The 24388-nt window shown below is 47.1% G+C and overlaps 1 protein-coding gene and 1 pseudogene across 1 annotated transcript; both read right to left on the bottom strand.

The window, feature by feature from the left end:
* Positions 1 to 9260: 9260 nt before the first annotated feature.
* LOC123139017 (uncharacterized) lies at positions 9261 to 10428 on the bottom strand (annotated as a pseudogene).
* Positions 10429 to 17178: 6750 nt separating this feature from the next.
* LOC123136313 (E3 ubiquitin-protein ligase RLIM) lies at positions 17179 to 21571 on the bottom strand. Its single transcript, XM_044555665.1, has 6 exons — positions 21364 to 21571; positions 18787 to 20128; positions 18572 to 18622; positions 18397 to 18495; positions 18086 to 18238; positions 17179 to 17496 (listed from the first exon to the last, which is right to left on the bottom strand). Exons 2-6 carry the CDS (start codon positions 20035 to 20037, stop codon positions 17359 to 17361), a joined length of 1692 nt encoding a protein of 563 aa, XP_044411600.1. The 5' UTR covers positions 20038 to 20128; positions 21364 to 21571; the 3' UTR covers positions 17179 to 17358.
* Between the last annotated feature and the right edge of the window lie 2817 nt (positions 21572 to 24388).

Here is a 24388-nt window from a genome sequence, read left to right as displayed (position 1 = left end):
ATTCGTATGAGTTTGTCGATTGGCGCCCCGGCAAGCATATTTCGGTGAGGCTGCCTGTGTCGGCATGATCCGCACATTGGCGGCTGTTGGACTGACCCGAAAGGACAAGAGAAAGAGGGAGGGGGACCAGAGAAGCTCGACATTATGCCTCGGTGTCTGCCAACCACACAAAATGCATATCAGCCCCTGCTGGGGGCGAAGAAACCACCTGATTGGCTTTTGCTCTGCCGGGCGCCACAAGCACACTTAGCACGAGCGGCCTGGTAGAATAGAAGGAAGCCCAGGACAAAAAGCTAAGTTCATATTATCATTTCTTAATTGATGCTTTAGAATTCTTTGCAGTTGTTTATCCCTTAACCCTAGTGAGTGTTCGTATAGTGAAAATCCTTATGTGATGGAACCTTGGTCAGGTTCTTTGGTTGCTCCATCGTTCTGCACAGAGCCTTGCTCGCAGGACGAGAGGATGCACTGAGAACTACCTAGGAAAAACTCGTCGGGACGTATCCACGCCAAGATGACTATTAAAGGTCCAGACCCTTACGGCAATCGCGGCAATATGGTACCGCCAGGCATCCAAAACATACATGGAAACAGATCATACGAACACAAGCATAGGGGGAACAAAGGGATAAGCGCGCAACTAAGATTCAACCAAGAATATCAGTTTCACACAAATATAAGAGATAGGATGGCTAAACACAAAATATGTGACATGTTTTCATTACAGGGCAACGGAGGCCCAATACTTGGCTTGGCGAATAGGTGGAGAGATTCAGACCCGGAGGACCCTGTCGGCCCGCGATGCAGCCTTCGCCTTGGCGGCTGCAATGTCGGCACCTGCTGGGGGCTTCTTGAATCCATCGTCGAGGTCGAGATCCGGGTGGCGGCAGGCGATGTTGCTCAGGACCATGAAGAGGGTGTTGCGAGCCAGCTTCCAAGATTCGGTCGCGAAGCACTGGGGCCTCCCCGCTTCGTGCGCCCCTAGCTTCTCAATCAGCTCATTGAAGAAGACCCCCAATTTGGTGCTTGGAACCTCATGCTGGTTGAGCACGAAAACTGGGTTGTCCATGCCCATCTCTGCAGCCCGAGTGCCTAGGTGTTCAGCTATGTCAATTAGGCTCTTGATCCAGAGGGTGCTCAGGTCGACCTGGTTCTTCAGCTTGTCCTCAGCCTCCTGCCGGAGACGATTGGCATTGTCCAAATCCCTGGTCAGCAACTGTTGGCGGGACTCAAGTGACTTTGCCGAGCTCTCCAATGTACCAATTCTCGCCTTTAGATCCAAGATTTCACCGTTAGCAGCTTCGAGGCTCTGAGTTCTGGAAGAGAGGTGTGATTGCACATCAGTTAAGTGTGTCTCCGCCTTTCATGCCTCCTCCTTGAGGGCATCCAACTCCCTGGCGCTCTTGGCGAGATCTTCTGCCCGCTCAGACACCTGTCGGTCAAGATCAGTCTTGGCGGCAGACACGGCAGCCAGGTCATCAGCAAGCTTCTTTAGTCGAGCAGCAGAATCAGCGGCAACAGCATTCAGAGCCGCCTCCTACTTGTCCTCCAAATCCTTGGTGCGCTGGCAGATGAGAGCCTCCAATTCATCATCCTTGGCATGAAGAGTGGCTGCAAGCTTCTCCTCCCGGAGAGAAATCTCTCGTTCTCTGGCATCCAGGAAAGCCTTGTGGTCCACCAGACGCGCCTCACGGGCCATGACATCCTCATGCGTCACCTGGAGCGTCTCTTGCTGCCTCAAGAGCACCTTGAAGTGCTTGTCATGCCACTCGCGCAGCTCCAAGACCTTGTCTTTCAGCTTCGGTCCCATCTTGTCGACAGATTCACGCCCACTGGTACAGCGAGGTGCTATACAAATGGTTTTTAACCCCTTTGCGCTATGGTGTTCGTAACCGTCACCTAGTGAGTGTGGGCGATAGGGGGGTCCTTCCCACATGACCTAGAAATCGTCGAAGATATGTCCTGCTGGCACACACGCTCGGCAAAATGAGGTCTAGTGCGACCGGCGAGCGACCAAATACGGTTATACGTATAGTAGTGCTAAAAAAATACAGTTATACAGGCGAAATCATTTCTGGTCGTAAGTACATCCCACACAGTCAGTCCCCGCTAAACGTTTCCGTTCATATATACATCCCACACTATCACTCCAAGGAAAACGTTTGAGCAAGGTGGCGTAACGCGGACAGTTTTCAAGAGAATGTCGTGTGTGATTGTTCATTGATCCAGCACAGTTTATTCCTGTAAACTGTGTGCGTTGCCTGAGGTCATCGCCCATGCTGTTTTCTCAATAACCATTTGCAATAGGAAAACCCAATTAGCAGGATAATTGGCCACTTAGCAGGCTAATTGGCCAATTATTAATAATCCATTTATTAATCTAATTGACATTCATATTAAGCACATAATATATTTCATTTCTATATTAAGGAAGCAGGATTTCATAACTGAAATGCATCCGAGTACGACATGATATAGCTTCAGCACTCAGCCACCCCATTACACAACTGCACCAGCACCAAGTTTCACATGCAACATCTAGAACCTTTCGAAATTAGCTCCATAGATGGTACATAGACAGATGCTGGTAAGCTATTGTGTATAGGCTTTTCCCTAGTAGTGGTGGTTGACTATTGCCACACATTTCATCGAAATATCTATCCAGTCCTTGTAAAAGGCATGAGAATTTACTAAATGGCACGAGCATCGTTTTCCAGACCATTCTTTGTCACCCTTTCATGCACCGATTGTTTGAACTTGAATTATGTGCATTAATGCCTAGAAAGTGCACATAATCCCCTAGATATGGTAAATGAATCCGGAAAAGTGTCAAATTTGAACATGATGATTTGTAGGGTGTATGTTCATCTTAGAAAAAAAACTCATGGACAAAGGACAAAGGAAATTTGGATCCCCCTTCAATCTTGGTGAATTCCCTCTCAAAACCATGAAACTTCCTCGGTGATGGTTTGATTTCTGAAAGGCGTGCATTACGACATAAGGACAACATTCTCAAATTTTTACCAAGGCATGGTGAGGCCATACCATGGCACCACTCCAGGCATCATGTTTTTTCAAGCATTTATTTCATTTTTTGTATAGTTGTTACCCAGTAAACGACACGTTTATGGTTGACTATTGCCACACATTTCCTCGAAATATCTGCCCATTGCATGTAAAAGGCATGAAAATTTACTAAATGGCATTAGGATGGTTTTTCAGACCGTTCTTGTGCACCTTTTCATGCACTGAAATTCGAATTTGAATTATGTGCATTAATGCCTAGAGAATGCAAATAATCCCCTAAATATGGTAAATGAACACGGAAGAGTGTCAAATTTGAATGTGGTGATTTGCAGGGTGTATGTTCATCATAGAAAAAAACTCATGGACAAAGGACAAAGGAAATCTGGATCCCCCTTCAATCTTGGTGATTTCCCCCTCGAAACCATGGAACTTTCTCGGTGATGGTTCGATTTATGAAAGGCGTGCATGACGACATAAGGAAAACATTCTCAAATTTTTACCAAGGTACGGTGAGGCCATACCATGGCACCACGCTAGGCATCATGTTTTCCAAGCATGTAATTCATTTTTGTATACATTAATTCCGGGTTCATTTGGCCTTTTTTATACATTAATTGAATTTCTGGGCATTTAATGTGCATAATTCAAATTTGAACTACAAGCACATGCTCCAGTGCACCAAAGTTAGTTGAAAAATCACATGTGTGTCCTTGGGTGAATTTCTAGGTCCCATGCAAGAAATGGGAATGAAATTCAAACATCTGGGCGTCGTGGCTCGGCCGGAAAGTTTGAGAAACTTGGTTTTTTAATTCATGTAAATCCAAAACACGCCTGGAAATCATGAAACTTGGCATGGTGTCATGACATGGCACCAACATGCTGCGGTAAATTTTTTGGCCGAATTGGGACAAGCTTTGATATAAGCTGCTTGCAAACCGGAGCTTCTCTCAAGAAGGCTCGTGGTTCCGAGAGAGAACGTGTCACCTCCGTGTGCGAAACGACATACGTATACTGCCTTCTCCTGCCTTAATTTGTTTACACAGGCAGATTAGACCAAATAGAAGTATCGTGCTAAATTTTGGAATTATTTCGGGTTCATTTGGCCTTTTTTATACATTAATTAAATTTCTGGACATTTAATGTGCATAATTCAAAATTGAACAACAAGCACATGCTCCAGTGCACCAAAGTTGGTCGAAAAATCACATGTGTGTCCTTGGGTGAATTTCTAGGTCCCATGCAAGAAATGAGAATGAAATTCAAACATCTGGCGTTGTGGCTCAGCCGGAAAGATTGAGAAACTTCATTTTTTAATTCATTTAAATCCAAAACATGCCTGAAAATCATGAAACTTGGCATGGTGTCATGACATGGCACCAACATGTTGTGGTAATTTTTCTATCAGATTTGCGAAGGCGCGCACATTAAAAATCAACAAAGTCATTTTGGAACAATTGTTGTCGTGTTACAAATCGAAAACACAACTATTATTGAAACCGTGGGCATTCTACTTACCAATTACGTGCCGCCACGCGTTCCTTTTTTTATTGGCTAGGAGGTGTCGTGCGGGGTAGCTATTTGTGTACGGGAGGCGTGTGACCGGACCCCTGCGCATGCTCATTGGGAGGAGAGCCCTTTGACCTCTATCCGCCGTGCACCTCCCTCCCAACGTCTCCATTAATGACGCCCGAGCCCCTGTTTCACAGCGTGGCTATGTCTCACTGGACTGAGATTTAAGAGAGAAAAGTGAAAATCTGAAAAGAAAGTTTTGCACGGATCTTGATGTAAGATCCAACGGACCTATATAGCATCGACGGCGACTTATAGCCAGCATTATGAATATACGGACAATGACAGTGGATAATAATTGTCTTACATATCTAGGAAGATAACTAAAAAAGCCACATGCGGCTACGCCCGAAATACACAAGGGAAAAAGAAGAAGGAAGACGCATACAACGATCTGGCTCGCTGATCTCTACTTTCTTGATGCGTTGTAGGTCGCGGAGACTAGTTCTCGCGGTGAGCGGCAAAGATCTCTTTTATCAGTTTCATGTCCTTAATACGCTGCCCGGAAGCAACCGCAGATTCTTCCACCAGCCTTTCGCGCTTGATGCGGAGCATGGCATTCTCGTCCATAAGTTTCTTGACGATGACGCCCGTCCTCTACAACAAGGCAGCGGTCTCCTTTGCCTGCTCCGCCCTTCCGGCGATCTTCGCCCTCAGCAGGTCGCGGTCGGCCCGGAGTTGTTCAAACGAGGCATTCAACTCGTCATGCAGCTTCATCCAGCCGGAGATCTAATCTATCTGGCTATGGACGATCGCATGCATGCACTTGTAAGAGTCCTCACCTGCCCGCGAGAAATTTTCCTAGGCTGTCGCGGCGCGGGAGGACATCTCTGTTGCATTCGCGGCACGGCAGGACATCTCTGCTGCTTCCGCGGCGCGAACGGACCAGTTTGCTTCATCGACAATGTGGCGGGACATCCGTGCTGTTTCGGCGGCATGGCAGGACATGTCGGCTGCTTTCGTCGCTAAGAGGGACATCTCTCATGCTTCCGCTTCCATGCTCGCCTCTCCATGGTGGTAATCTCTCGACCGAGAACTCAATCTGTCCATGGCAGATGCAAGAGAACAATGCTGAATGACTTGTTTGCTTTTGTGGATGAGGAGTTGACGAAGGAATGTGCAGTCATCTTGGCATAGTACAGTATTTATAACCGAGTACTAATACGCTCCTAAGTGGGAAATCGTTTAGGTTTTGATCGATGTGAGCGGGTTTGCAATTTGGAAGGTGAGAGGAAGAAGGCTCAAAATTGACGGTTCTATAATTTCTAAGTGCGGCACTATTCCAGGACGGCGTAACGTGGGCACGCTTTATCGGCCACGTACGTGGCGTTTGGTGCACCGCAATAGGCAATGTCAGCACACGTCTTGTTCCAAGAATCGTGCGCGCTCGTTATTACCATCCCGCACACTTCTTTTAATTAGAATGTGTGCCCGTCTAGCGCACACACGTTGATCTGTCTAACTATTTCTGTTTGTTGTGGCTAATCGCAAACAGCTCATCTGCATGAAGTGTATGCCATCAATCGCACACACCTTTGATCTGGCTGACCATTTCTATTCTGCTGCCTAATCGCAAACAGATAATCCTTCTGAAGCATATGCCCTCAATCGCACACACTTTTATCTAGTTGTTTGTTTCTGTTGTTCCGCCTCATCACAAACAGTTAATCCGAGTGAATCGTATGTTGTGTATCGCACACGCCTTCATCTGGCTGTCTGTTTATTTTGTTCCTCCTCATCGCAAATAGTTCATTGAACTGAACCATATGTCGTGCATCGCACACGCAACTAAAATCTAAACCGTGTTTGATGCATCCATCATTGCAAATGTATTGCACATTTTTTACGGTTCTCTTACACCACCGTTTGCGATTATTGCATCACACACAGTTTCCCGAAGGATCTCTGATCGTAGTGTCGCGTTAGCAGCATCCTGTAGTAGTGAAGGAGTTAGGAATTCGCCAGTTCGGATTGCCTACAAGTGAGGAACATGATAGCCCTGAGGAATTTGAGAGCTCAAATTTCTGACCATTGTTGTGCTACGCGCCAGCTGTCTCAAATTTCTTATCCACATAACGGTCATATCATTGAAGGGCATTTATGTCTTATCATGTCGGGTTGCTCCCTAGGCTATAAATAGCCGCCCCCTTCAACCACTAGCTGGTTGGTTTCTCCGAGAGAAACTGACACTTGCCATTGAGAGCATCCCATCCTTCGAGGACTTTGAGCAAAAATCATCAGTGAGGAAAACCCAAACCCAAACACCTACAACCCAAAATGATTGAGCATCACTAAAGAGATTGTTCCTATGTGGAACCGATGCTTGTTACCTTTGAGGAATGTGCTTCCTCTAGACGGTTAGGCGTCATGGTCTAGAGCATCCAAGAGGAATTGTGGATCGCCAAGTGACCGAGTTTGCGAAGATTTGGAAGTCACCTGAAGACTTACCATGAGTGATTGGGCGAGGTCTGTGTGACTTTAGCTCAAGGAGAATACGGTGAGGAATGTGTGTCCGGGACTGTGTGTCCTCAAGTTTAAATACCTAGCCGCTCCAACCATACGAACAACTGTCACAACAGTTGGAACTGATCTACCAAATCATCGTCTTCACCAAGCTACTGGTTCTATCTCCTCAACCCTTTCATTTCTTCATTCATGTGTTGATGAACCTGATTGTTACTGTTTGAAGACTTTGACTGAAGACTTTCTCAATTTCCTCAATCCTATTTCTTCAATCACTTTGTCTTCTGCCTGCTTATCCTGTTTTCACGCTTTCTATCCTCTGTGTATATTTCATTTCATCATGATGACTGTGCTACTGCTCTATTATGCTTGTACCTGAGTACTTATTCCGCTGCTAGTGTTTCATTGCTTAGGAAATTCCTCACTGAGAATTTCCTCAGTGAAGAATTTGTAAAAATCGCCTATTCACCCCCCTCCCCCTCTAGTCGATATAACACACTTTCCGGAGCATTGTGACGTGCCTCATGTTTTCCCAAGGACTCAGCAAAGTGATCATGTATGATCTTCTCCTTTTCTCCATGATCAAATACTTCTTTGTTGCCAACTGAGAGAGAGTGGATGAAGTTCTTCCTTCTTCTCGATTTCATCTTAGCATGGAACAGTTTGGTGTTTGCATCCCCCGCTTGCAGCCAGGTGATCCGGGATGCCTGCCTCTTTCTGGCCCTCTCAATGGCAGCCAAACCAAGAACTTTGAGTTTAAGCTTCTTTCTCAGGTTGAATTCTGCTGCCGATAACCTCCTGTTTTCTTGCGCCATGTCGAGGAGGAGGATAACTTCATTTGCAATGTGGAGCTGCATTTTTGCTTTCCCGAAAGTGGCCTTGCTCTAGATCTTCAGATTAGTCGCTACCCTCTCAAGTTTCCTTTTGATTCCAATGAAAGGGCAGTCGTGCGGCACCGGCCTTTGCCAAGCGTGAAGAATAGTCTATAAAATGAGGGAACTTTGGCCAGAAATTTTCAAATCTAAAACATGCCTTGCTGAAAGGCATGTCAACACTAGCAAGAACTAGCGAACAGTGATCTGATAAGGAGGTGGAGGCCGCCACCACCAAGTGCTCTGGGCGAAACTCTTCCCACTATGCGTTGTAGAAAATTTTATCGATGTTGTAGAGTGTAGGATCCTCCCTTTCATTGCTCCAAGTAAATCTACGGTTTTTGCATTTGATCTCCTTCAGCCCCGCCAGATCAATGGCCCTACGAAATTTCCCAATCATCCTTCTATTGATATTTGAGTTGTTTTTGTCTCTTGCCTAATGGATCATGTTTAAATCTCCATTTATCATCCAAGGTTCACTCGCAGGTGGTGCAGCTACCGCAAGCTCAGCGAGGAAGCTGTCTTTCTGCGTGTCATCCGTCGGTCCATACACGGTAGTCATCCAGAAGTGAAGCCCGGAGTGGAGTTCCTCTACCCTAGCGGTGATCGAGAAACTACCTAACCCATGAGAAACTACGCCAACTAAGGTATTGTCCCAGAAGATCGTTGCGCCTCCTCTAGTGCCGATCGCCGGCAGCACCACGCATCCCTGCAGCGTATGTCCTCCTACCTCTGTTTCTAAAGCCGCCGATCAGGATTCTATCTTAGTTTCTTGCAAGCAAAGCATGACTACACTATGCGCGGAGGCAGTGTCGCTAATCACAGTACACTTAGCTGGGCAGTTCAAGCCTTGCACATTCCAGGACATGAATTTCAGGTTGATGTCACTCATCAAGGAACCAGAGATTGCTCCGCCAACTGAAGTTGATAATTAAAAGGGGACGTGTACACCACACAACACGCTAGGGGGCAACGATGGCCACCAACGTACCCAAAACCCCATCGTCGAAGAACAAGCCACGGCACCGAAGAACTACACATTAACACTAATCCTAACTCGAACTGATGGAAGACCAGCCGCTGGCGGAGCATAACTACATAAACTACCACTAACATGATTAACCCTGCATAATTTCCTCGGCCTCAGCAAGCCCCGCCATGCCCGCAGCAATCTTGAGGGCGTCATGGTAGAGGCTTGTGAGCTTTGCTATCATGGCAATGTCACCTTCATGAGTTGTGCTGCCGCCTTTGGAGTCATCTCGTCTTTTGGACCAAGCTCCCCCAGCTCCTGGATGAGGTGCAGAACAGCCCGCTGCCGCCTGACGTGCACTACGGCGGGAGGGTGCTGAGGTGGCTATAGACTTGGGCGGGGCAGAGTGACGAGGATGAGGCAGCTGGCTTGGGAGGACCGGGGGCACCATGGCAAATAGCTCGGCTGCGTGCTCCTAGACATTGCCAATTTGAATTGCACCCACCCTCTGGGTAACTGCCTCCATCTGAAAGCTCATCGTGGCTGCCATGAGGGAGTTGATGCAGGGCAGCAGGAACGGCAGCATCTCCGGGCTTTCCAACTCGGTAGGCCCGGCGTCCTAACGAGGATGGGAGAGGCTGCCATTTTCAAAAGCAAGAGGTGTGCCCAGGGCTTCGATCATGGCAGCCTCCATCTCTAGTTGCATGCAGTCCGTGTGCGGGGGCGGGGAGAGGGCGCGGCCGGAGTCGAAGAAGGAGAAGAATTGGGCCATCGGGTCCTCCTCGACCTGCGGGGTGGGCACCGGGCAGAGGGGAAGGGGTGGAGTGGCGCGCAGCACCGGCGCACCAATGTCCTTCCCAGCTTCAGTGCACCCGCGGCTCCCAGATGCATGGTGCCACCCCGCCGGAGTTCTACTGTGTTGGCGGTGTGCATTCTTGACGATGTTCGCATCGTTTCCCCTAGCATGGCATCCACGGCCGAGAAGACGGACCCTCCAGGACTGGCCCGAGCTGCCACTGCTGCCACCATCTTCCTGATCTCTACCGCTGCCCCCAGCAAGGGTCCATAACCCGCAACCCCGATGGGCGGCGCGCTGCTGCTAGCCCTGCCTTGGCCGTCTTCAACAAGAGCAACCCACGTGCCAGGCTCAAAGCACGGGAGAGGGCGGTCATCGTCCTCGTCCGAGGAGGGCAGACCACTCTGGCCTGAGTGAGAGGAGGGCGGCGACATAGGGGTCCAGTCCTCCAGCTGGTCGACGTCGATTAGCAGGTCGTAGAGCCGACCACCAGGCGGCAAAGGAATGGGATGATCAGTGGGCACGAGGCCTATGATCTCATCTGCCCGACCAGCGCCCCGCTTGAGCACCTAGAGAGCATGCTTGGTCGGTATGTGGGCCACATCCTAGACCCAGAGCCAGCAAGCGAAGGTCTTGGTGTGGCCCCTCTCCAGCGTGCGCGTGTCCAGCCGATCAACGTGGACAACATTGTCAAGGGCCTCCTCGGCGCCTAGCAAGGACCAGAACTGCATCACCAGGTCTTCCACAACAACGTGCACATGGTGGTTGAACTTGAGGAGCGCAACATGGTCCTCCTCATGCCAGGCCCTGATGAAGTACTTGCAGCCCTCGACCTTGATGACATCGCGGCGCATGGCATTGTCCCGATGCGCAGGGAGGACAAAGTGGATAATGAAGGCCTCTGTCTGGCTGGAGGTGACGCGGAGCTGGTGCGGCGGGGTGGACAGCAGCTCGAAGATGACCCTGCCAACGGTTGCAGGGTTGGTGGAGTGCGAGCTGTCCGCGGCAGTGAGGGTGACGGCGTGTTGACGCAGGATGTGCTCCTCGATCTTCAGCACCGGGGAGGCCACGATCACCTTGTTGCTCTCTCGTGGCCGCCTGGTCGGGTCGCGGAGGGGGAGGCTATCCATGGGCGCAGAAGAAGGCGGCGGCGGGAAGACAAGTCGGTCTTTCACCGGAGCTCTTGCCGCAGCCGTAGGCTTCAACCGAGCACAGGAAGCCTCGCCTGGGCCCCTGTTCCTTGGGTTTTGCGGGCACTCCTTGCCTAAATGCCCAGCGCGCTTGCAAATGATGCAGCAGAGGGGATCACGGCAATCTGCACGGCGGTGGCGTTTGCTGAGGTAGCAGAAGCACTTCCCCTTGAACTTGCTTAAGAAGGCGTCCCACCCCGTGCTCGCACTGTTTCGAGCGCAGGATCGAGGCACGCCCTCCTCGATCCATCGAATGAGAGCACACCCTCTTGTTCTTTCGGGAATGGACCTCCGTCCATCCCTCCTCCGTCGATCCGGCCTGGCCCGAAAGGGAAACATTGACTGGGGAGGGAGGGAAAACTACAATGGATTTAAGGCGCGGCGGCCCGTCGCGAGGGGATGGGCAAAGATCTGGCGGTCCGAACTGAGCACCATCCTTGGACGACCCTCTGCGCTACAGGATTTGTGGCGTCGAGGCTGGATCTAACGCCGCAGCCATCGAGGCAGCGGACCACGGGGAAGAGGGCTGCGAAAGGCCACCGGATCGAAGTGAGCCCCCAGCGGGCAGAGAGAGGCACCAACGAGGAGACGCGGGGTGGTTGGGGAAGGAACAAGGGGCTATAATGGTCGTATCTGGTGGTAGCCGCGGTCAGAGCGGCCAGCGGCGCGAGGGAGCTGGAGGAGCGGCCTCGCTAGACTCGTTGTACTAATATGACGAGAAGGTCAGCATCAATGTTGACTTGTCCCAAGTCGCCTGATTCAGTGTCCACATCACCGTAGAGTGCATAAGCAACCTATAGCATCCATGTTACCCTAGTTATGTGGTTTTGCCAATTGCACCTTATTGTTATTTCACTCATTACTTATCAACGAAATGATACACAATATTGTGTATTCATGAAAGAAAATAAGGCGATGGGAGTCTGGTTTGAATACTAAACCATTGTACTCATCAAATATTAAATCAAGGACCACATACAGAGTCAACGTTACCTACAATAGAGAAGTATGTTTCTTTTAGTCAAAAAAGAGAAGCTTATCACTTAACATAGCCATAGCGAGTTAGTGACTAACATAATGGTTGCCCCAGTTAGGATTTGGGCGTTTAGCTTCATATTATTATCCAAGAGTAAGATTACCACCATCTGCATAGAGTAAGCCATTTTTTCCGCTACTACCTTCGAATGGGAATATAATTTAGGCACGTGTTTTTGGGTCTTTGATTTTATTGGCGAAAATGTATGTCATAAAATATGTACAGTTAGATTGATCGTCGGATAAAGTTTCTAAATGTATATATATGTTTTATAGCATATTGTTTATGCTTTGCTAGTTAAACTATATCCAAATCTCAGTTGCATTTCTCAGTCGGAGGGAGTACTTAGATCTACCCTACTCTGCTTGCCAAATGTTGACCTGCCCCAAGTCCCCTAGCTCAGTGTCCAGGTCACCCTAATGTGCGTAGGCAACCTATAGCTAGTCAACTTGGCGTGTGCCTTTTTGTTTTTTTGTTTGTTTTTTTGCGGGTGGCATGTCCCTTTTTGTTGACGGTTCAAACTAGCACTTGATCGGCAAAAATTTCTAAATTGGGCAAAGCCGGAGTTCATAATAACAGTCTGAAATTTACAAACTGGAGCCTTCACAGGGCACAGTCCATTTTGATATTCACGAATTGGAGTGAGCCCGGCCAAGATTATTCACATGTTCAAGAACCACGACTACTTCACATTACTACCTTTGAGTTGTGTAGCAGGGCTACTGAAAGTTATCTCCTCTGAAACATCTGTTTTGTCTGAGCCACCATCTCCTCCAGCATTTTGCACCTAAGAGCAGGTAGGTGCTTCAGTTACAGGGCAAAATTCAGGGATGGAGAAGTTAAAATAATCTAAATGTGAGCTTCCTCTCTAATTATATGTCACATAGGTGATTGGAGGAACATTTTAGCCCAGTCAAATTTATCAGGTGTCGCTAGTGTAGCACAAATAAAGTCTACCCAATCTAATGGTACCTGAATTGCGGGAGTTCCTCCAATATCATGTGAAAAATGTTGTTCCCAGGCTAACCAACTTGCATGCCCCTTCCCTATTGTATCTGCATGAGAGTCATCATCGGTTAGACAGATATTTTCCTTTGACATCAAAATCTGGTGGTGTAGAACAGTCTGAGGATGAATTAATTTTTGTATCATCATTACTTGTTGTTTCTGAGGTTGGCTTGGAGGTAGCATCTGAGTTGCATTCTAGGATTTCAATTTCCTTATCAACTATGATATCGTGGTTATCATCTTTCTCAAGAGCAAGCAGATATTCAGTTGGAGAAGCAAGCTGGATAACAGGGTCATCTCATCACCTAAGTTGACATTAAAAAAAGATCCCTCTTCCTCATAAAGATCCCTTTGTAAGTTATCTGCTGCTGACAAGATGGGCTCCTGAGGTTGGACTTGACTGCTGAGAAATTCATTCTGTGAGGGTGAGTTAGGCAAGGCTTGATTTAGATCAATTTCTACAATATTCAATTGTTGTGCTGGGGGCATCAGACTGATGAACTCAAACAGATCAGCTTGTGCTGGAGGTGCAGGTAGTTGTTCTGGAGGCAACTGTTCCTGCAAAATAGGTTGATGGGCTTGAATGGGCCCAAATAGCAAGTTGAGGTCAAGTAGGCCATTAAAGATATCCTAGTCCTGGCCCACTTGGTTCAAATTGGCATTTCCCTCCAAATTCTGATTAGCTGCTTCAACTTGATTTCCAACTTCAACACCATTTGACCCTACAGATAAAGTCAAGTCACTGTGGAGGTCCATCTCCGCGAGTTCTTCCTGCATATGTTGTTCATCTAGTGGTTGTAGAAGATCAGGAAGTTCCATGAATTCTCCATCCTATAGGTCTTGAACAATTAAATCATCATCCTCTGTTGGCATAGCCCAGTGCCCCCATCCAGGAAGTTGAGTATCTTCCTCTAGCTCCTCTTCATCATCCAGATGTTGCATAGCTTGTTGATGAAAGTTTGGTTGGTTTTTTGCCATGATGTCTTGTGCTTGATGTTGCTGAATTGGTCCCACAAAATGATTTCACTGGTTTGGGTGATGGAAAGGGTTTGCTGGCTATGGATGTGGGTTGCCATCAACTGGGATTGGTTCTCCATCAGGTGGTCCTCCCCCCAACATCTCCTGCTGAACTATCACAACTGGCACTGTCCAAGATTTAGAGTTGGGATCATCAAATTCCCACTACAATGCTAATGGGTACATCTCTCATTGCTTCCACCCTGATTTTTACCATTAGAGCTGCCTGAGTGCTCCTAGCTCTGTCCCAGAGTAACATTTTCACAAAGCTTCATAGTATTTGCAAGCTCATGGATCTCTCTCTTATCAAATGTGAAACCAACCAGCAATGCCCAGATGTCTCTGTTAAGCGCTAGGTTTCTCAAGTTCATGCCTTGATTATGCCTTTGGGAAATTATGTGCACATCTCCATAAACATGTGGGCTTTGGAGAACCAGAGTATCTCTATCAAAGGGTGTTCTCAATCTGACATATGCTTGACCAAAGGGGCAAAGACAGATCTCTTGGAAAGCGAGGTGTTTAACTTGAGTGATAAAAATTGGGGAATAGTACATGTTGATTTGGCATGGGCACTATGGTGGCGATTGCCCAATCTTCATGACGCGAAATGGTTGGCTCCATGATGACCTGCACCCTGGCTGGCCTCCCTTCCACATGGATAGCTTGATGATGCGGTGGCAGGAATGGCGTGGGGTCAAAGGGGAAGTTTTCCATGGCATGCGCGACGAGCTCACCTCTCACTTCTATGGATTGGAGTAATCTGCTGGCTGTCAAAGGAGGTGGAGGGGGAAGTGTGGTCGAGCTAGAGGCCTAAACTTCTGTTCTATCTGGATTGTTAGGTAGGGAGTAACTCTAGGATCTTGATTGTTGAAAACAACGATAGCATTCCTCGAAGAAGGCACCACAATCGCACCATTAACAGGGTTTGCAGCAGGAGGAGCAGATACTGAGGCGAACAGGCATTTGACGTAGCAAGGGAGCGGAAGGCTGATCGACGGTCACTGGCAATGTGGCCCCACTCTTTACAATTACGGCATCGAATTTTGTTTTTGCAGGCCGGTCTCTCATGGCCCACTAGGAGACACCGAATGCAGAAGGCTTTTGACTGGGCTTTACTGGGCCTTGAGGTGTTAGTATTACCTATTTCAGCACCCGCTCTGTTTTGAATTGGCAAAATTCCCGCGTCATTATTGCCATCAGTTGGGAATTGAAGCCTGTCAAAGACAGTTGTAACTTCTATCATTGATGTAGCTTTGTTATTTCTTTGATTCTGATGACTATTTCTAGCATGATAATACCTTGGGGCTCGAACAGCATCTGGATATGAATTTTGATTCCTTGAACGAGAGATTACCATCCAACCATCATTTTGCTCAGGATCTGGCAGTGATTGATGCTTTGGCCCATTTGGACCCCAGAGGAGAAAGCTAGGTTGAATTCAGGCAGCGAGATGTTCCCCCCATTGTAGATAGCAAAACCAACGTTGATGGAGGATACCGAGAACTTGAACAATGAATCACGAATTTTCTGAACTTTGAAGAGTGAGGCTTGTCCTCCAAAGCAAGAGAGAAGAATTGTACCTACTGATTCCTCTGTGAGGTGGATCTTGGATCTTGTAAACTCAACCACCAGAAAGAATTCCCTCTGCCCATTTTCTGTCGTGAAGTTGATTGGAGGATGCAGAGAACGCCAGATGCGGTCTTCGAAAGCGTGCCCTCTCTCAAAACGAAGATCTGACAGCAACATGACTTGCCAAGGAGACTAGAAGTGGCTGAGGGTAGAAGCTAGGTGGCCGCCGCAGCTTTGTTTAACAAGCATCACCCTTCCTTTGTTTTCAATTGCTTCCTCCGTCAATAAGCAGCTTATTCGATTCCTATTCTTATTAAACATCTGATATAGATGGTGGGAACAATGAAGCAGATTCTTCATATGTAGGTTGCAATCCGTATGATTTCTTTTCTCGATCTCCTGCTTGTGTTTCCCCTCGCACCTAAGCATCACGTTCCTAGGGACAGAGGCATGTTAGATATCTTTAGCCGGGGAGTGTGGTCGGCGGTGGCCACCGTGGCCGGATTGGCCAGCGGCGGGGCTAGGCTAGTGTTTGTGATGGGCATTGTACCTATATATTGAGATTTATCAATCGAATGAAGTTTCTAAACAAATGTTTTTACGACATATTGTACATGTTTTGCTAGTTAAATTAACAATCTAAATTTCACTTACATTCTCGTCCGGAGGGAGGACTTGATTAGCCCTATTCTACTTGCCAAATGTTGACCTGCCCCAAGTCACCTAGCTCAGCGTCCAGGTCACCCAAATGTGCCTAAGCAACCTATATAGCCGGTCGATTTGGCGTGTGCTTTTTGTTGACGGTTCAAACTAGCACTCGATTGGCAAACAGCGGCGGAGCCAGCTTGTAGGTGTTGGGTTCAGATGATCTGCCATATGATCAGATCTACACTAAATCCGATCAGGCAGATCATCTAAACTAATTTCTCTATGCATCAGATCCAGATAATCCCAAGGCTTTCTATGCATAGAGAAATTAGTTTAGATGATCTGCCATATGATCTGCCTGATCGGATTTAGTGATTACAATGAGAGATAAGCTGGGAGTGATGCACTTGCAACTAAAGGTTGGAGCAATTGGAACAAAAAAGGGACAAAATACCCATGTGGGTAAAGGTAATGTTAATAGCTTTCATAATATAACGGTAAAAAAAGTGATGCTTTGATTAATCAAGATCAATCAATTTAGGTTGCCCATGATAAGTAAACTGATCTTCCAAAATACCCAGAATCGAATCAGGCTTAAAATCACTTTTGTTTATATGCCTCTTTGACTTGATGGTATTTATTTTGAACTTGTCAAAGTAACTTGTCATTTTCTCCAATATATTTTAGGAAGATGAGAAGCTGCACTTGAAGCTATGAAGTTATTTTGGTGCTGCTCTATTTATAATATGTCAACAAGGGATTTTATAATTTCACACAATCAGTATGTCTTGCACTCTCCACTTCTATATGTAACCACCATATGTGATAATCGATATCATATTTCTACTCGCCACATGTCTTTTAAGTGACGTGCCCCTATTGTAAGTTAGTATGAAATTGAACGCTACACTTAATTAACCCATATTAAATCCTTACAATGAGGTACTGAGTGAACCCATCGGCCAAATTTTCTGGCTCCGCCCCTGTTGGCAAAGCTCTATCTTCAGTGCAACTCATAATAACAGTCTGAGATTCACAAACTGCAGCGTTCACAGGACACAATCCATTTCGACATTCACAAACTGGAGTGAGCCCAACCAAGATTATTCACAGGTCCACGAACCACGACTACTTAACATCACATAGTAATTTATTTACAGGTTTGAGACCTCAGCTCCTACAGGATGTTCAGTTCAGTTCAGAGAGGGCAGCGCTGGAGTTTTACAGACTGGGCACCAGTTCTTCTGCAGGAGCCACTGGCGAATGCAGCACACATGGTACTGGTGCTCACACGGCAACCTGCCAACCTCTTCGCTCTTCACGAACTCCTCCTGGAACAAGAACAGCAAACCCATTTCCATTTCAGCAAGCGTTTACAGGTCAACTAATAATCCTACCCTTTTCTTTAGATAAAAATCAGTTAGGTAGTCCCCGTTAGCCTATCGGACTATTTTGCACAGCAGACAGGGAGATAATTGGCGTTGTTGCCGGAGGAAGATTCAGACTCAGACGACAACTTCGTTCAGTGGAAATATTTGTAAGGAATGAGAAGTAAGGATGATGCCAACTTAAGTATGAACAGTATTTAATGCATTGACAAGAACCAAACACCTAATAAAGTAGCTGGTCATTTTCATGATGAGACACTTGGATATACATGGCAAAAAGAAAGCAGGTACTAGGATAGTGGGATCACGACGTTTTCTTTAACAGGAGGATCATGGCGGTTTTGAAAGCGTTCTTTCTGTTATATGCAAGAAGATTAATCAGGACATTAAACGCAAGAAAGTCAACATATCCACCTTGATAGCAAATTTTTTTCTAAGAATGATAGATGCAAAACAATATTCAGTAACTGTAAGGTTTTTATTTTACTGTATTCCATGTAGAAGCAATAGGATCCAGTTGGTACATGTTTACCTGGCATATGCTGCATTTGATGTCATCTATGACTGATCTGTTTCCTTTTGCAGCAACTGGTCTATATAAACGCCTTCTGATACATTTTGCAAACTGTTCTTCAGAAAGAGCAGTACTTACGTATCCTATTCTCTCTTCTAATGCTAATAGTTCCTGTTCAGAAGAAGGAAACACAAATGCCCCTTGAATAGAATACATACCAGAACAATTTACGCAAATCATAAAGGGAGGGAAGAAGAGTTCCCCAAAGAAACACACTTCTGTAATGAATGAATCCCTTTAGTCAGAATTAGACGTGACAAAAATAATACCTCATAGGACATGTTGTCAATATCCATCCGCATGTCGCTATGCTGATCATGCGAGGCGAAGGCACCAAGTAACAGATTTGTCTCCAGTACCCGCAATTGCTGCTAACATGTTATCCATGTTCAGCGAAAAGGTAGACGGCAAGAAATTTACAAACATGACGTCAAACTAACTAACCTCATAAGTAAGCTCAGCTTCTTGTTCAATCCTCTCCAGCACTAGCAATACCTACATACACATACATGAGAAAAAAACACTTATACCACATCCATAGTCATAGTGCATAGTCTTTAGCAAAATCATTATCAAAATGATGGATTTAATCCTACATAAAACCTATCTACAAGAACAATACAACTGGAACAATATAAAAAAGTGTTTTGGAAAAGGACCTCTGCAATGCCTTCCATGTTTATGCGTCTGTGTCCACCTCTCTCCCTCGCCAGACTGCGAAATGTTTGTGGGGGGCTTTGCTCAAAACGAGAGCTTGATGTTCTCCTGGCAGTCCGAGTACTCGATCCCTGACGACTAGATGAGTAAATTGCATGAGGTAGTTCCACAGAAACTGGTCTTATGGAGCTTTCTGAAGAATCCTCTTCCACAGAAAAATCAGCACCAACTGACTGTTGATTCCCTGCGGTAGACTCATTCAGATGAAACATGGCATCCTCTCTTTCCTCAGACAACCTGAACCTAGTGTCTCTAGGAGAAGTCCGTCTTGTCCTTACTGATACTGCTGAATCCTGAATATTTCTACTGCGGCTTCGTAATGTTTGTTGCCGAACTGATTCTTCGGTAGTTCTGATTCTAGGACCACTAATGCTAGGATATATTGTATGTGAATGACCTAAACTGGATGGATCACATATGACTCTTGATCTGGAAGAGCTTTCCCCATCAGAAGTTCTCTTTCTCATAGCATCAAAGCTACTGGTACGAACAGAATCAGACGAGCATCCAGATGGCAGAACATCAGAGACTGAAGTGCAACTAAGGTTTTTAAGACCACGTGGTCCACGTCTCTGTTCTCCACTAACAAGACTATTTGATGGCTTCACACCAGCGATAGGAATTCTAGGTATACTAGGCTGATTACTAAATGAAGAGCAAGAACTTAGTGAAGCACTCCTTACCAAGGACTCAGCTGTACGTGCATGCATACCTGAAAAACCAGCAGAATGTGAAACCTCAGGATCAGGTGCTATCAGTTCATCATCTTTGGCAGTTAATCTTTCTGTCTCAGTCTGTGGAGCATGTGAACTCTGATTCTCTATAACGAGTTTCTTACTACCCTCCAGATACCTGGCATCGGACTTTCTTCTACTACTTTCAGCAACGTCAGCCCCATCGAACAAAGTCTGCCTTCGCTTTTCCTCACCAAATTTCCTAAGGGGAAAGTTCTTAGGAAATTTGGAAGAGCTTCCAGACATGACATTTGAGCTTGCATATTTATATGAGCCATGTAAGTATCTTGGTCTCTCCTGATTATCAGCCAGCCTGGTTTTCATAGGATTGACTCTTGAAGTGCTTCCCTGTACATCAGTGTTCTGACTGGTTGTCTCTTCAGGGCTTCGATTTATGCCAGAACCTCTTCTGAGAAACCCCATTGCTGTTTTGGATCTCCTACTTAAATACTCCTCCATGTAATGAGATGTCACTAAATACCGAGATGAAAAAAGTCGATGTCGAGTAGTTCTGCGACCACGAATTGCAAAGATCAATAAGAAATATAACCTGGACAATGAAAGCCAAGAAATTACTAATAAGCAAGAAAATGCAACAAATGATACAGCCTATTGTGATTTTTTTTAATCAGACTACAGTCGTAGACTGTGCTGAGTGCAAGAAAAGGCGTAAGAGTGCGCTGTACCATTACATTCTCTCTCTACCGTGGAATCCCAATCAAATATACAGAAATGAGCAAGACAACCAATAAATCATACTAAAATATAAAAGAGTGCATATATTTATACTCCTGCAACTAAGAAACAACTAAGTTGCAAGTAGTATGTTCATCTTTGATTGTTGCGCTTAGCTAACTGCCCACAACGCTCCATCCAAGCACTTATTTTGGTCACTAAAATACTACAGTTGTTTCACGCTAAATTACAAAAGGAGGATAGAATATTCACAGCAATGTGCAGAGCTGCATGCTGAATCCTAGATGGCTTACTACAGAACTCCATGGTCACAAAAACCCAAGAGTAGTAGCAGCACTTGGTTCAGTTCGACAGACGCCCTAATAGTATTATTATGACATAAACAAGATCATGATGTCATCAACAACTCTCTCCAAAAAACACCAACTTATAATGCAAACTGTATTTCTCAAGATAAGCTTTACAAAAGGATTTGGGTCCACGCTCCACATATCATGACACGATCATTGGCGCCCTGACATCATTCGTCTATCCACATGCTCCTACCAAGATAATTCCTCTGAACCGTATGCAAAGAGCGCACAAACCGTCAGCGCCACTACCAGTGGCCACTAGCCAATAATTTTAGAGGACATAAGTCCGGAAATTTTACATATCTACTACTAGTTTTAACCATCTCATAGTTAAAAAAAAAATCCCATCCCAAACTGACTTCCGAAACGCCCATCCTTAAGGAATCTGTAAATGTAACTGCAACTTCATCAGTGAACTGGTTTTTTCATGTGTGGGCGCGGAAATATTTCTTAAGAAAAACCGTGCCCAAGAACAAGATTGCTCGGAACTTGCCTTGGCATTTCCGAACCTAAAATCCACAGTAACATCCATCTAATTGTTTTCCCCACAGTAACAAAAAACTGTTCACGCTGAAACCGATCGAGATTTATCTCGCAAGGTTTTTTTGGGCAGCCCGACATCCCAACACACGCAACAGCGTCAGGAAGAACGGGTTCCTGACACTCGGACAAAACCGAAAAACACGCACAAAACAAAAACCGAAACAGAGGGACTGAGACAGCAAACGAGACGTACAGCGGCGGCGCATTCCGGTCACAGAAGACCCGGAACCGAGCCGATCGAGAGGACGGGGAGGGAGCGCCCGCGGCTTCTTTCCCCCCGCGATGGCGGCACCGGCGGCCGCACCTCGTGCGCGGCGGCGGGGCCGGAATGGGAGGAGACGCCGAGGAGGAGGGGGAGCGGGGGAGCAAGTTGGGGGTGGGGGTGGGGGCGCCTCCCGGCTCGGATTCCTTTCCTCCTTGCAGGATCCGAGGCGATTTAAGTCGAGTCTAACGAACGACACTGGACAGGCGGAGCGGGCCGGGCGCGGCGTGTGGTCACCCGATCCGTTTGGAGGCTGCGTGGAAGTGGAATCCTACGGGTACCCACTTTGGAGGGTACCCCCACGTGTGCGGTGCGCGGGCCCGCGCTTAGGGTGTGGGGCGCTAGGGTACACGGTTCGTGCGGAGTAGGCGTGCACGTGATGGAAACGGGGGGTTTGGGTAGGCACTGGGGACGCGAGAGAGGCGAACTGTAGTACGTGCACACGAGTGGTTGCACGCCTTTTTTTTTCTTCTCTTTGAGCGTCGTCGATGGGAGGGTGCTTACGCTAATAGAGAAACTAATAGAGAAAGAGAGATGAACTATGGGTATACCCCGCATTACCCTAATGAGAGGAGAAGAGGATATTATGTTCGCAAACCTAGGCAGAACACTGCAGACCATGGGGGGAAGGGAGACAGCTTCCAAGTCCCTCCTCACTCTAGAAAGAGGAGACCAAGACAGGTGTGGAAACCAAAGGAGGGAGGGGACAATCAGGAAGGGCATGACTCTTTCATCCGTGACACAAGGCAGAAGACAGCATCAGTTTTCGAACGTTTAACCGAATGTGAAGGTACATCGGCGGACCCTGCTAGGGCGCAAGGCCGCCGGGAGCAATGAACATCTTAGCCTGGAACTGTCGGGGGTTGGGGTTGGACCCGACAGTAGGCGAATTACAGGACATGGTTAGGTCATACAACCCAACGGTGTTTTTTTATCAGAAACTAAAAAAACAGCAGGAGCGATGGAGAGATTGAAGTGGAGCCTAGGATTCAGGCATTGAGTTGTTGTGAACTGCAATGGCAAGAGTGGGGGCTGGCGTTATGGTGGAGAGAACATGTGGATGTGACAGTGAGGCCGTGGTGCCAATACTACATCGATGCCCAAGTTGTGCTGGATGGTGTCACCTTTAGATTCACTGGAATCTATGGGGAGCCATGTGTGGAGAATAGGAAGAGACCTGGGATGTACTTCGGTACTTACGAGCACCGGATAATCTCCCATGGCTATGTGCGGGGGACTACAACGAGGCTCTTCTCCAGAAAGAGCAGTTGGGTGGTAACCTGAGGTGTTTGAGCCAAATGGAGAGTTTCGCTGAATGCTTGTCCGACTGCGGGCTTGCGGATATAGGCTACTCGGGATATCCATTCACATGGGATAACAAAAGAGATGGCAACGAGAACGTGCAAGTGAGATTGGACCGGGCCACCTGCAACGCTGACTTTGCATAGCTTTTCCCGGCAGTCGAAGTTGTAAATGTCATGACCGAGGAATCGGATCACCAGGCGATTGTTGTCAAGGTGCAAGCGGCACTGGCTGCGAAGCACTCGGGAGGGCAGCGGCCTCTTGTCTCTGAGGTGGCATGGGCTCGGCATGAGGGATACGAAACGATGGTGGCATCTGCATGGGCCGCTTCCCTTGCAACCAATCATGAGGCTGGTGCTCTTGCCGGCGCATGCAGCCGCATTAAGGCCACGTCCGGGGACATGCAGAGATGGAGCCGCCAGGTCTTTGGGTCTATCAAAAAGCAGATTGCGCACTTGAAAGTGCAAATAGTGGAGGCCAAAGAGTGGGCTGCACGATCAGGATACAGACAGGAGGTGAAGGATATAGTGGACCAGTTACACGAGCTCTATGAACGTGAGGAGATCTAGTACAAACAAAGATCGCGGGTTGACTGGCTGACGGAGGGGGATCAAAACACGAAGTATTTTCAGAATCGGTCCTCACACCGGAAGAGAAAGAATACGGTCAAATCTTTGATCGGAGAAGACGGGTCCAGGTGCATGGATGATGATGGGATGAGGACGATGGCGGCACAGTTCTATGAACAGCTATTCACTTTGGAAGGCTCGCGGGATTCGGAGAAAGTGTTGCAGCATATAGATGGTGCAGTTACAGAAGCAATGAATGCCAAGTTGTGTGAGCCATTCACTGACGAGGAAATAGAGGCTGCCCTCTTCCAGATGGGACCCATGAAGGCACCGGGACCGGACGGGCTTCCGGCCATGTTCTACCAAAAGCACTGGGCTTTGTTAAAAGAGGACGTGTGTGGGGCGATCCGCGAGTTTCTTGCTAGCCAGGCAGCTCCGATGGGTTTCAACGATACGGTCATAGTGATGATTCCGAAAGTAAGCTCACCGGAGCTTCTTTCACAATTTCGCCCAATTAGTTTATGCAATGTTTTATATAAGATCGCCGCGAAAGCACTGGCCAACCGGCTAAAGGTGGTTTTACCTTTCATGATCTCAGAGGAACAAAGCGCATTCGTACCTGGCAGATTAATTACGGACAATGTCTTGGTGGCCTATGAATGTGTGCATGCTATCAGAACGAGAAAGCAGAAGAAACCTCTGTGCGCCGTGAAGCTAGACATGATGAAAGCCTACAATAGAGTGGAGTGGGATTTCCTTGAGCAAATGATGATGAAAATTGGCTTCTCTAGTCACTGGACGAAGATGGTCATGAGATGTGTCAGAACAATTTCTTTTTCAGTTAAGTTAAATGGTGGCCTCTCATACGGGTTTCTCCCATCTCGTGGGCTTAGACAAGGGGATCTGCTCTCCCCGTATCTTTTCCTATTCTGTGTAGAGGGATTCTCAGCAATGCTAAAGAATGCACAGAGGCAAAATGATATAAAGGGGGTTTCCTTTGGGAGTGGGGGACTGACTATCACTCACCTCTTGTTTGCAGATGACAGTGTGGTATTCTTGGAGGGATCCGCAGAGAACTTTGATGC

This window comes from Triticum aestivum, chromosome 6B (genome assembly GCF_018294505.1).
Source record: "Triticum aestivum cultivar Chinese Spring chromosome 6B, IWGSC CS RefSeq v2.1, whole genome shotgun sequence".
NCBI lineage: Eukaryota > Viridiplantae > Streptophyta > Magnoliopsida > Poales > Poaceae > Triticum > Triticum aestivum.
Note: the sequence above shows the minus strand (reverse complement) of the source record. Positions and strands in the feature narration are given on the sequence as shown.

What these genes read in the sequence shown, in the direction of transcription:
- LOC123136313 (XM_044555665.1), bottom strand. Translation starts at nt 20,037, where the DNA reads ATGGAGGAGTATTTAAGTAGGAGATCCAAAACAGCAATGGGGTTTCTC. An exon ending in ACATGGAAGGCATTGCAGAG is followed by an intron (nt 18,623 to 18,786) that starts GTCCTTTTCCAA and finishes ATGTGTATGTAG; the next exon opens with GTATTGCTAGTGCTGGAGAG. An exon ending in AAGCTGAGCTTACTTATGAG is followed by an intron (nt 18,496 to 18,571) that starts GTTAGTTAGTTT and finishes ACATGTTAGCAG; the next exon opens with CAATTGCGGGTACTGGAGAC.